General features: G+C 35.6%; 1 protein-coding gene across 1 annotated transcript; it reads right to left on the bottom strand.

Moving 5' to 3' along the window:
• Positions 1-952: 952 nt before the first annotated feature.
• plp2b (proteolipid protein 2b) lies at positions 953-13,333 on the bottom strand. Its single transcript, XM_055045856.1, has 5 exons — positions 13,016-13,333; positions 6,182-6,337; positions 5,990-6,088; positions 3,874-3,967; positions 953-3,388 (listed from the first exon to the last, which is right to left on the bottom strand). Exons 1-5 carry the CDS (start codon positions 13,112-13,114, stop codon positions 3,375-3,377), a joined length of 462 nt encoding a protein of 153 aa, XP_054901831.1. The 5' UTR covers positions 13,115-13,333; the 3' UTR covers positions 953-3,374.
• Between the last annotated feature and the right edge of the window lie 715 nt (positions 13,334-14,048).

Here is a 14,048-nt window from a genome sequence, read left to right as displayed (position 1 = left end):
TTTCATAGTGACTCCATCACTGTAAATATATCCTTTGAATTAAATTTTAAAATAAGATAAAAATTATTCCACAAAGAAATCTGAAAAAACAAAAGTCAGATTGGGGAAAGCTAATATCATCATCATGCTTTTAAAAAGCCTTGGAAGCAGTTTGGTGAATGCTGGCATGATCCCAAAAAGGGGATTATCATTCCACTGCAGGGCTTTAAAATAACATGAATGCAATTGAAAGGTACTAAATAAAGGAAGGGATTTTAATGATAATAGAAAAAAAAACATAAAACAATGTAATCTCAGAATGAAGCATGGGGGCAGCATGGATGCACTCTCTCTGTAAAAAAAGAAAATCAGATTAGAGATCCCTGGTGAATACTGGCCTCCATGAACTGAGATCCTCACTGGAATCTATGTGAGATCATTTGTTTTTATTCATTATACCAACAACAGGGATTACCAAAACTACTGAATTGATTCTGGGTGATTTTCAGAGGTGGGCAAAGTACCCAAGTAAATAAGAGCAACACTACTTCAACATATTTTTACTTAAGCAAAAGTAAAAAGTAGCCATCCAAGAAATTACTCAAGTAAAAATGACTATTATTTCTCAAGTAAGAGTAAAAAAGTATTTAGTAAAAAATTCTATCATCAATAATCTAATACTTTAAAATAATATATTCAGACAGAGCAAAATATAAGGTTAAGAGGAAATTTGGGTATTTTAAGGACGAATATAACAGAAATTCATATAAGTAGCAAAAAGTAACAAAATCAGGCAAAAGGCATTTTTTCTTTAAATAAAAAATGCATAAAGCTCTTAACCAATTCTTTATTGCAAGTTTGCATGTCATATTTGATAATCAGTTATTGACTGGCTCCATCTAGTGGCAGTAAGAAGAACAACAACTTAAAATTCACATCCAACAGTCAAATGAAAGAAACTCAGGACAAAAGATAGAAGCGCTAATAGTCTTTATTGTAATGACGGTTTATTTCTCAAAGCAAACAATAATCTGAATATAAAGATACAAACTGCACAGTGTTAGAAAAAAAAACATTAGAATGACAAGATTTTCCTCCAACAACAAATTTCTATACTTCTGTCTCTTTTAGAGAACAGGGACAAACAAATCTCAAGAGAACGATGGCTTTCAAGCTTTTAAAAATGTGTTACAGATCTATAAAAAAAAATCATAACCTGAGCAAGAATAAAAAGATGAGTGAAAGTGAAGGAGGACGACATAATCTGTGTGGTTTCAATCAATTCAGAATGAGTCAGTATCGAATATACAAAAATCGGAAAAATGTTCTAAAAACCAAATCAAAGAACATTTATTGACAAATGACCACAGAACCCATCAATTGTTCAGGACTCAGGAATCAAAAGTGAAAAAGGATAGAAGTACAACTACATTTTTCAAAGATTTAGTTAAAAGGTTATGAGCTGTCAATGTCTTCCATGTAGTAGACAACTTCCATATTATTCACTTTGATAAAATAGATTGGAAGATGAATAATTGTAGGAATAATGAGTAATGTAGCATCAGATGTAGCATCAGAGATGGAGGTTGCTGTAAAAACTGAAATTCAAACTTTATTTTCACTGCTTCTGTTTGCTTCATACAAATAAAAATGTTGGGAAATTTCCAGCAATCCAGTCCTGTGAAGTTTAAGCTGTATGTATTGAGGCAACAGCGCCCTCTGGAGTTACAATATCGCAAGTTTTAATCAGTTGCATTCTTCCCTTTCAATCCATTTGGTCTTTTTATGGTTAATTGTCTAGGAATCAATGCTTTTTCTGGTGTCTGATTGTGTTTTTCTTAGACACAAAGTCCTGAAAGGCATGCTGTTCTTCTGCTAGTGCTAATGCCAAATAATACTTTCATCTACAAATCATATGTTGCTGATAGCCGATTAAGCAATAAATCACTTAATTGTATGAGTTTGATCATTTCCATTTGCATGATTGATTGGTTTTTGTGTCCCTCTCTTTCTACCAAAAGGTGGATGAAAAATGTCTCCAGCCTACTTGTCTAAATAGGCTCTTATTTCAAGGATAATTATCTGTACGGAAACTTCAGTACCAAAAAGGCTTGTGGCAGTACCAAAATGTGGCAACAAAGTTTAAACAAAATGCTTTAGAAAGCAAGAGATAAGCTAAACAGTACCAGTGCCAAACCAAAGATCAATTTTTCGAGATAAAACACAACCAACTGAATCCAGCACCTCTGTTGTACTGTTAGCCGCTAATAGCTATGTGCCTTCTCATTCTCCTAATGTAACAATAAATTACATTAAAAATGTCCATTTTCTTTTAAATGGATTATCTCTGCATCTCTGATTTATTAACACCATGTCGATATTGAAAGTAGCTCTTCGTTTATTTGTTTCTCCAAACGGCCAGATTAGCTTGACGCAAATCCATCAAATATGAGCATCTTTGCAGCAAAAAACAAAATAGCTCAGTATTGATGAAGAAGAACTAGCTCTTTTTAAGATTATTTCACTTAAGACATTTTTCCAATGTTGTACTGCCAAAGGAAGTAGTGCTTTTTCATCAGTATTAATTGCTAAACAAGCTCCTATTTCTTGCTGAAAATCTATTGCAAGTTAGTTTTGTCTTATTTCTGGTGTTCTAGGATGTTTTTCTAGAAACTAGACCAAAATAGTTGTTAAGATTTTCTGTTTTTGCTGTGTTTATTGAGAAGAAAGTTTTTTATTTACAGAAAACAGCCAACCTGGGTTGTTGAGCCTTTGGCTTAGTTCAAGATTTAATCTAAGTGAAAATACCAGGAGAGTCAATTGATGTTGGTGACATGTTTATTGCTCATGACCTCTTAACATACCAAAACAGAGACACTGTATTATAATATTTAACTGACTGAGAACACTTTTACAAAAAATAATATTGACAGCAATGAGAAGACAAACATTATTCTTTTTTTTAAATAACTCCTAATGTGTCAGTTACCTCTGAAGTCCAAATAACACGATTAATATTTCCTACAGCAGTCCATTAACAGTAGAGAAAAGTATTAGAAAATCTATTTGAAGAGACCAAACAGTCTTTTGTTACCTTATTAATGTCAGGTTTTCCTGTTTAGTCGATGGTCAGTGTTGGTCTGAACAAAAACTTGGGTTTTTTTCCCCACACATGCACACACATGCAGACACAGATGTACAGTACAGTGCCTCTCACTTTGGTTCTGTGGTATTCCTCTCAGGCACGGTTCTGAAATACTTCTCATTTATTCACACCATACAGTTGCAATGATTAAAACTGTGACCTGGTCATTTTACTGTCCCATCTCCCCTCACTGAGCCGCTCTTCTCTGTTTTTGTGTTCCTGCAGCGTCGATGACAGATGCGTGGACTGTTTAAGCTGTGCTGCCTGGAAATTAATGTAGAAAAGGAACATAAGTATGTTTTACATACCAACAGGAAACATATATATACTGCATGAGGTTCACTGCAAAAACACAAAATACTACCAAATATGTTTGGTCTAGTTTGTACACCAAATATATTGTGATACTTGAAATAAGACAAAACTAACTTCCAAGTAACTTTTCAGCAAGATATAGAAACTTGTTTTAAGTAAATAATACTTTAAAATTATGGGGGAAAAGTACTGGTTCCATTGGTAGAAGTTTTTTTTTTCACTCATTGGAAAAATGTCTTACATAAATGATAAAATTTGCCAGTGGAACTGGAACTTTTTATCAATATTAAAGGATTATTGACTTAAAACAAGATCCTCTATCATATAACTAAGTGATTTTTAGACTAAAATACTTGGTAAAAGTTTGCATTTTTGCAGTGTTTGTGTCACAGGGGAGATTTTGGATGCATTGGTGAATAAACACGTGTTCCTACCGGAGCCTCCGGTTTGCGACCTGGCGCTCTTGATTTGCAAGTAGATGGTGTACGTGTCATATGCAAACAGGAGACCAGCGAGCAAGCCGAACACCTGAGAAATACAGCAAACAAGAATTTTACTAACACTAAAACAAAAGCTGTTGTTTTGGATTCTTGTTGGTTTACTTATTATCTGCATTTGCTTTTATTACTTTCTTAATTAGATCCGCCCTGTTTCCTTTGAACTTTAGTACAAACGTTAGTTTCGATTAAGATTAATGGAAACTGTTTCAGTTTTTATTTTAAATCATTTACATCCCTTTCTCTTGTTACTTCTCTGTTTGTGTCAGACTGCAAAATAAACACCAACAGACATTTTCAGACACAAAACGAACTTCCCTTTAGGTTCATAGAAAGAGCCACCGCATGTTCAAATGAACTAACACGAACTAATTGAGCTGAAAAGAACTACAGCTCAATTATTTCAGTTTTCATTTTAGAATAAATCATTCAGTCCCATACAAACTTATTTTCTGTGATATTATGGCTTAATTAACATGAACATTGTTTTTTTTTCTTTAATCATATTTTCAGAAGAAAGATTCCAGCAATGATGATTTTTTTTCTATTTCATGCCCAAAAGAAAAGATGTTTTCCACAATTGCGTTAATTTATTTTTATTGTCAGATTGTACACATGCTGAGCTGTAACTCAGGTGTTCTGTCGCAACCTAATCGGATGCAGATGGTTGTCACCTCATGTTGCAACCCAGCCAGAGATCCACAGCATAGAGGAAGGATGTGGGTAAAAAAAGGGAAGCTCGCTTTATTTTGAAATCCAACAGCAATAACATCTGAATACAGTTGGAAATTAGCAGTACTCCTACAACGCTCATTTCAGACTAAAAACACTTGAAACATTTTGTTCCTTGTTGCTCCTGTAAATTCTTGTCCTTTAGGTTTAAAGTATCTTTTGTGAATATTTTTTTTATTATTTTGGTTGGGGTACGCAATAAATAAGAACAAGTCGATACAAGGTTCTGACTTTTTTCTACTTCTGTGCTTTTCCACACCTTTCCCACTAAACCAGGGGTGTCAAAATGCGGCTCGGGGGCCATTAGCAACCCTTGGAATAATTTTATGTGGCCCCCTGACCATAAATTATGTATTTTTTAAATAATCTGTGAAGATGCGCGTTTTCATTTACCAATTTAAATATCTTCTTAAATGGAAACAGTTGGGTATTTTTTTTCATTAGCCATGTTTTTTTGCCTTCATTTTAATATCAATCTATGTACAGTCACAAACGCTCGGTGACTATTTACTGAAAAATTACTGATTTAACCTAACTTAACCTAACAAAATAACAAAAACTCAAATTGAGAAGACATTTTCATTAACTGAAAAAGTAAAAACCTTAATGAATAATGAAAAACTGTAACTAAATGGAACTATAATGTGTGTTTATAAAACTAAAACATGCTGAAATTATAGATATTACATTCTTTACTTTCTTGTTAATGAATCCATTTATTGGCCTTTCGAACTGATATGAAATTAATTAATTTTTCTCCCAACCAAGCAGTTCATATCTGCTGTTGGCAAATTACAATTCTCCTTGCGACGCTTATGCTAGTCCGCAAAATGGCGACAACAAAAGTTGGGAGAAAACAACAGCAATTTTTCGTTACATGATCACAGTGCAATACTTTGACCTATTTTAATTCCACACCTAAAAATTTACCAAAATATGAAAAAAAAACTAAAACTAACGAATAAAAACTAGCAAACAGATGCTAAAAACAAAAAAAAAAACTAACTGAATAAGACCAACAAAAAGTTACAACGAAACTATTATGACCTTGGTGGTGCCACTCAGTTTTCCACACTCTGATAAAACCTTTGAAAAGAACTACAGTAGTCTTTGAAGTTGAACAGGAAGGAAATGTGGGATGTTATCAGAGTCTCAGAATTAGTCAATTGTGACAAATAGCTGCACTGAATCATGGTAAACAGAAATTTTTTTTTCCTGCATATCTCCCTAGAAACAAGTCGCATGGTAAACAGTCGTCAAAAACAAACAGTGAAACCCAGAATCAGGAGTATCAGAGCCGACGTGAGACGAGCGAACTGACCCCGCCTGCGATGAGCGCTCCGTCCCCGGCTCCTCTGATGACGCAGATGAGCGACGTGATGAGGTAAACTAGAGTGCCAGTAAATGCACGGATAAAGTCCTGTAGGAAAAAAAAATAGGAAAAAAAATCAGAACATAATGCATTGAGCGCCACAGAATTGCTTTAAAATGTGTTTGCTTATGAAGAACTTACACTCCAGACCCAGCTGACGGCTGTAAACTGCTTGTCCAGGTCCATCATGAAGACGCAGAAGAACACAATAGCAAAGCACATCTCGCAGATGGCAACAGCAGTGTAGCCGCCATACCAGGACGAAGCATAGCAGATAAGGATTATAAGACTGAGAACCTGTGAAAACAAGAAAAAAAAAAGTTCTTCAGTGAGTCAGTGATTTAAAATTTAACCTTCAAGCATCTGCAACAAGCAGACAGATTTACAATAATGGGTCATTCCCTCAGCAATTTTCCGTTATGTAGGGAAAAAAATCTGCATGCATTCTTCTCCAATCAGCAAAATGCTGCCAGTGCACACAAATCACAAAGTCAAACAGCCTGGAGCTCATTATGGGCCTGTTTTCTATAATGTGGCTCTCAATGTGAAGGCAAATGCAGTCACACATCCAAACAAATTCCATCAGGAATCTGCTGCATAAAAACTAAAAGACGACCTGTAATCGCTGCGAGATGAAACATTTTGTGCAAATAGATGTATCAACATTTAAAAAGAAAGAAACATATGGGTGCATCAATAAAAAAACATTATCTTATCAGGTACTTTTGCTCTAGTTTCTACTGAAAATGTTAGCACCCTTCAAATAAAAAAAAGCTAATTTACAAGTAACTTTTCATCAAGTGTTTCACTGAAAGAACAAAAATGAAGCTGATAGAGACAAAAATATCTTAGATACCTGCTATCTGAATTTCTCAATAACATCCAGCTTGTTAAATGTGTAAAAACCTTGTGAAGTTAGCATTAAAAATTGTGTTCTTCTTCTGAAATAAATAAATAAATAAGAAAACAGATGCTAAAGTTATTTTTTTAAAATCAACAACAAAACACTTGTCTTTTGCTTCATACTAATGTGCTGGAGCTCTGCTGGGGTTACTAGGTAACGGCGGAACTCTGCTGGGGTTACTAGGTAACGGCGGAACTCTGCTGGGGTTACTAGGTAACGGCGGAACTCTGCTGGGGTTACTAGGTAACGGCGGAACTCTGCTGGGGTTGCTGGGTAACCCCAACGTCGCTCAGGTTACTAGGTGAGGTTCAGTGCCTGCTAATTTGTAATTTTACATTTCAGAGGTTTATTTTCCAGACACTAAAATCATTAGCTTATACATAATTCCAAAAAGTCTGAACCGGAAGTGATCTGCGTCACCTTAATAGGAGAATGCATGACGGACTACTTGGCGAACAAGAAGAGTGTTTGCCTGAAATCTATGGACGTATTCAATCAACGTTTAAACGGGTTTGTAAAGGACGTACGAGCTCTTTAATAACAAGGTTCCGGTTCTGGCAGATTAAGTACACGAATACTACATATCCATCTTAGCTAGCATATAAGCTTTAGCTAAGCTAATTTTGCTAGCACTGTAAGTGCTACAGTAAATATTCCTGTAGAAGTGATATTTATTTTAGTATTACACAGAGGTGGGTAGAGTACTCAAAACTTGTAATCAAGTCATAACTGTGATACTCATATAGTTCATAAGTTAAGAGCTAAGCGAGAGCTGGAGTTTGAGGGCTGTTTATTGTTGTCATAGCAACTGGCTGCTAAAATGGCTGCCAGTCACAAAGTTCACAAAGGTATGACGGTACATGAGAACTAAGTATTCCCAAAAAAACGGGTGGATGCTTTTTCAGTGCTTGGATTGTTTTTAGAAGCAGACCCAAATGGAAGCATAAAAACATGGCAAATGTAAATGTAAACTCGTGTTATTGAAGGATCAATAAGTAGAGTTTAATGCCATCTAGAGGTAAAATTGCAGACTGCAACAGTAAAATGTCTTCAGCCCTCCAGGTATGACTAAAAGCTTGTCTTATGCACAGTTTTATTCTAAGGCACAGACAGCCTGGCTGACAGTATCAAATCCCTGCAGTCTACATGATACAGGCATGACCGAAGTGAGCAGACACCAGGCTCACATCTGTCACTACTACCTCAAATGCCGCCCACAGGCAGCCAGCCAGCAACTCAGAGGCATCAGAAGTTCATGTGTTTCAGGGACTGGCACAGGCTGCCTCTGTAAAGCAGCGAAAAGGCCAAGGCCAAACCATAACGCACAAAAGGAGCTTTATTCAGGACAGAGCTGGCTGAAGAGGCCGTCATACAGAAAAACACCCACCATTCCACACAGAGGACTCCCTGAGAACAAAACCAGCCTCTGAGTTGTTGACACCTTCATGTTGAGCTGCACAGGCTGGGATCTGTCCGCAGCGTTTCAGGATCTCAGCCGGAGTACACTGGCATCAGAGTAATGATGAGCTGCTCGTTTTAAACCGACTACAGGGAAATTATTGCAAACTTTTGGCTAATTATAGTGAGCCGCAACACGAGCCCCAAGAGCTCAGCCCATGCATGGTGCAGATACCAACTAAACAGCAACAGTTGCTATGGAAGCCGCCTTTATTTTGAAGCACTTTTTTCATCCCCAAGCACAAAGGAAAGTGGAAATAGTCAGAGTAAAATCATGAGGGAAGTTTTATTTAATCACTCTTTGAGCAAATTCTGACTTATTACATAAGTCTTATTTTCTAAATTCACAGAAATAAAACTAAACAGGCACCTTAAATTGCATGTATTGTCATGTTTTAGAGGCAGAAAGCTTAAAATCTTGACAGTATAAAAGATAAATGAATGGGAATTTATTCTTGCGATTGATTTTCAAAGAAAATAAGTCATTGTTGAGCCACAAATGTCTCCAAGACTTTTACTTTCTACTTTGTTTCCTTAATAATCAAGTTTATAATAGTAATGTGATGAATTGATGCTGTAGCACCAAGTACTTTAGAAGAATATATATATGTATATATGCAGGAAATGTGAATGTACTTCATGGAAACCACCACAGATTGGATGGAGGGAAATTACGCTCTGCTTTTTGCTCCAGGATTGTTAACTCGACTGGAAGCAAAATTCCAACGTCGAGGGAATAAAACAAGGAAAAAACTGATAGTTGAACAGGAAATCAACAGCCAGACCGTTGAAGGGGCTGCAGCTGCTATGACATTTATCAAGAAAAAGATTTTTGGATTTATAGATCCAAAAACTATAGCTCTAACTATAGATAGTTAGATAAAGCTGTAATTTCTTTTTAAGCTGAAGAATTGAGTGTGGCTGAAACTATTAATCAGATTCATCGAGGTAAATTTTTTAGAATTTTGTATTTTAAGTTTTGTGAACAATTATATGTAGCTCAGATTCACCATAGAGAATTTTTTAAATTTCTCTGTAGGGCACCGGTTTGCTGAGTCTCCAAACTGCCCAGATCACCATGCAAATCCTCATTTTATTACCTCAAATTTGAACTGGACACTTTTCTGTTTTCACTTTTTTCTTGGATGAGCATTGTTTTAGTTACTGATGCCAAAGTTTGGCGTTTCAAAACACAATATCTGTGTGTGCTTTTTTTTTCAGGCTTCATTTTAACAACTGTTGTGAGCTACAAGTCTAAACAGACCTGGAAAAGTCAGGCTTTAGAAATGAATAAACCCTTTAATAGTGACGTTATTAACGTTAAGGTTGAGATCTGTCATCCCAGCTTATCTCTGCACCGACAAACATGAAGAAAAATGTGAACTCCCTCGCACTGGGTGTGTGACTTGCACACTAACTTGCAAATGTAAACGTGTTCCAAAACAATCATCATGACTATGACAGGCGGAGAAGTAATTCCATATGAAATAAACGATGATTAGAGCTTCACATTTCCCAGTTTTTCATCAGTATTCCCAACAATTGATGCCAAGAGGCCCATTTCCGTCCAAACTGAAACTCCTCTTAGTTAGCAGTAAAATGTTCTCCTTCCTGTTTTTCCTGTGGGATTGAGGGAGCAGTAAATGTTTTCTAAACTATTTCAGAAATCCTGCCTGATTTCTCTGCCTGAAGTCATCCTTGAATGGAGCAGCAGCCGAGATCCGGGTTAAACGCTTCTTGGATTCCTTGTTCCAAGGCCTAATCTTCACTCCAGTCTGGAATTTCCATTACTACCTTATGAAGAAAAAAAAAAACGGAGGGAAACTTTTACAGTGGGTGGAGTTCAGAGAGGCTGTCTTTAAAATTAGCTTGTTCCATTTGGGACCAGGGAGGCACAGACTGAGGGGTTTTCTTGCTTTCAAAAAGCACAGTTTTACATTTACTTAGCTTGGCATTTGAATTTCAAATTGTGTCTCAGATGGAAAAAGTGATACAAGGAAATCTTAACATGATGTAATTAAATGAGCGGATATTAGTCTTTCTCAATGATTGTTTGTGAACACAACATTACAGGTGACCTATAATGCTTCCTTGAACTGGTTAGATTAGGTCTCAGGACAATGCAAAGCACAAAATTATTCTGAGAAAATGAGATGTTAGTCAACAAGAATATATCAAGGTGTTTCTGGATGGTAAGTTGACAACAAAACACTTTTCTTTTCCAGCAGCTATCGTACAGCGCACAAAGCGGTAAAACCAGCTGACCAAACATGCTGGAACTCAGCTTGTGTTGCTAGGTAACAGGCAGGGCTTCACTGCGGTTGCTAGGTATTTTTTTAATGTTTTGTTAATACATTGATATGATTCTCTGAGCACAACAAAACTATCAAAACTGTAAAAACTAAACCATGAATCTCAAGTATTCCTGGTTTTTAATTATCCAGGGGAGGCTGGTGATTCCTAACTCCTATAAATACAACAGCATCGAAAGATTGAGACTCTGAAGACGTTTGCAGTTATGACAGAGAAAAATACTGTAAAAATAGAAACGTAAGATAAGCAGATAAGACTCCACCAAACCAGCAAGTGTGTTTAAATATATAAAAAAGTTACGGAAATCTCAACATCAGTAAATACAAAACCTCACACCACTAGGAAATGCAAACAAATGCATTCATGCACCAAAAATAGAAAAAAAAATGTGGTTAAGAACAGAAATAAAACAATATTCCCTGACAGGAAGTGGTTATATTTTGCCATGACTACAGATTTCTTTTCAGGTGTTGCTTGAGTTGTTCCATTCTCACTGTTGTGGTTACGAATTTACAAGTTAACCAAAGCAAGATGTGCATCATTTCCTTTAAGTTATGTCATGTGCATTGCACATTTGTGCTGTTCATATTTAAAGAAAAGATTAAACATATAGAATGGCATCAAGAATAGTTGGCAACAAGATGCCCAACAAATAACAAGCTAATCTGTTTCTCCATGAAGAGCTGAGAGAAAAAATGTATATGCTGTATAATAAGTGCAATAAAACTACTGCTGAACTTGTTGGCTCGAATGTAGTAATGGACAACTGCTGCTGTTGGAACAATTCTGATTTTGTTTTAATCAATTAAAAACAATTACGTCATCGTTTTATCCCACAATGAAACCAGTACAATCACATCCCGCAGCATGACTGCACCACCACCAGGACAACTGTGTGTTCAGAGTTGACTTTCTGTTGCACATAAACTGCAAAAACAAAATTTGACAAAGTATTTTCTCTAGTTTGAAGTGCAAATAACTTAGTAAACTTGAAATAAGACCAAACTAGTACATTCTAAGACAGATTTAGGAGCTTATTTTAGTAAATAATTTTTTAATCGTGGCTTATTAATGAAAAACTAAGTTCCTTTAAATCAAAAATCATAGACCTCCAGTTTAGAGTTGCTTTGAACTATAATAAATAGAAAATTGACCAACATATTTGATGTGCATTGATGATTTTTGACAAAAAGTGATGTTTGTAACCGATTTCTCAATTGGTGACTGTATGTGATGTTTAGCTGAAATCTGCTACACAAGTAAACTTTATTAATTGATTAACATTAATTAAAAGTAGTAGTTCTATTGTAAGATTATTTCACTTATACCTTGGAAAAAAATGCTTTCCTATCAGCTATAATCAACTGCTACTGTTTAATTAATATTAAGAAATTATTGACTCCTAGATGCTGCTTAAAAGTTATTTGTAAGTTAGTTTAGTCTTATTTTTAGTGCTCTAAGATATTTGCCGTAGAAACTAAACCAAAGATACTTGATGCAAGTTCAAAGGAGTGTGAATAGCTTTGCAGAGCACATAATTGAAAACATTTTTGGTTGAAATATCTTTAAATAAGTCAAAAGTAACTTGAAGTGACTTTTCAGCAAAAATATAAGAGCTTATTTTAAGTCAATATATCTTTAATATTGATTTTAAAAAAGGATAAAAGTTCCAGATTATTTCACTTATAGCATGGGAAAATGTCATGTGAAATAATCTGACAGTTGAGCCAATATGTTTCCATCAATATTAAGGAGATATTGACTCTCCTATGAACGACCAGTCTGCTAAGACATTTGCAGTAGAAAATAAGACAAAAGTACTTCATAATGTTTTTGCAGTTCTAACATTATAATATTATTTGACCCTTTGAAAAATCTGAATTAATGAGCTACACAAACATTTAATTTTCCTTCGGGGTTAATAAAGTCTTTTTGAATTGAATTTTGTAAGGCCTCAGCATTTAGCTCTAAATAAATTTAGCTCTTTAAATGCATTTAGCTCTTTAAATGCATTTAGCTCTTTAAATGCATTTAGCTCTTTAAATGCATTTAGCTCTTCAAACGCATTTAGCTCTTTAGTGTCAAATGTGCCTGACAGGTGGAAACCCTTCGTTTCCTTCAACTTCCCCCACATGCATTCCTAACCCCTTACTGTCCTCATTCACATCTATATGCTCCATTTTTCCTTCAACATTAACTCATAATAACCCATTAAATATTAATTGGTTGCGTCAGCCACACGTGACGTGTAAAAACGCACCACAGCCTTAAGAGTCACTTTGTTTCCACTGTAAACTCACTATTTCTGCAGCGAGGATGGTGCCTTTCTGGGTCCGCACGTAACTTTTCAGCCTGTCCACGACGCCCGCAGAGGGAGCCTCGGTTGTATCAGCAGCCATCCCGAGAGAGAAAGTAAGGTGGAGGCCTTGAAGTAGCTCCCCTTTAGTAAAAGAGCGAGTTTGGATGGGCAAAAAGTTTTCCTTAGATGAGGTAATTCAGGAAAGAAGCAGTTTCCCCAATGTGGTTGAGTGCCGCTTCAGTTTCAGCAGATGGAGAGAACAAATCAGTCTGAAGAGAAAGTCTGAAATATAAACTGCTGAGAGACTGTTAGTCCAGGGCGGGGCCAGCGGACTGTAAGCAGGGGCGTTGGCGTTTCCCCTGTGTATGGAGCGCCGTTCATGGCAACATGCTACCACGTTGTGTTCGAGCCAGATTATGCAGTTGGTGACATGTGAGAAAGAAAAATTAAAAATTGTGGCCACAAGTTATTTTTTTTTCGTCATATGTCACCGGATGTGATTAGTACTGAAGAGGATATTTAAAAATAATAATTTTGACCTGTTTTTCTTCACAATTTTTACTATTTTCACCTCAAAGATGTGATATTTTTCACCTCAAAATTTCAGCGTTGATCTCAGATTTTTTTTTCTCCAAAATTGTAACTTCCTTTGCAAAATTTACTTTGATCTCAGAATTCCTTTTTCTCAAAGTTATGTTTTGTTTATTCTGACATTTTTCTCAAAAATTTGACTTTTTTTTCAGAATTCTCACTTTATCTCAGAATTTTGACTTTTTTTCCTCACAATTCTGACCTTTACTTAGAATTTAGATTTTTTTTCAGAATTTTGACTTTTTTCTCACAAGTCTGGATTTAATTTCAGAATTCCTTTCTTCTTAATTTTTTTTTTCACCCTTCTGAATTCTGACTTTATTCTTCTGAGACCAAACATCTCAAGTAAGAATTCTGAGTATAAAATCAAAATTCCCAGAAAAAGGAAAAAAAGTCAGCGATGATGTCTTGACAAAAGTCAACATCAAAAGCGACGCAAAATT

This window comes from Poeciliopsis prolifica, unplaced genomic scaffold (assembly GCF_027474105.1).
Source record: "Poeciliopsis prolifica strain line A6 unplaced genomic scaffold, Auburn_PproV2 SCAFFOLD023, whole genome shotgun sequence".
In the NCBI taxonomy this organism is placed as follows: domain Eukaryota; kingdom Metazoa; phylum Chordata; class Actinopteri; order Cyprinodontiformes; family Poeciliidae; genus Poeciliopsis; species Poeciliopsis prolifica.
Note: the sequence above shows the minus strand (reverse complement) of the source record. Positions and strands in the feature narration are given on the sequence as shown.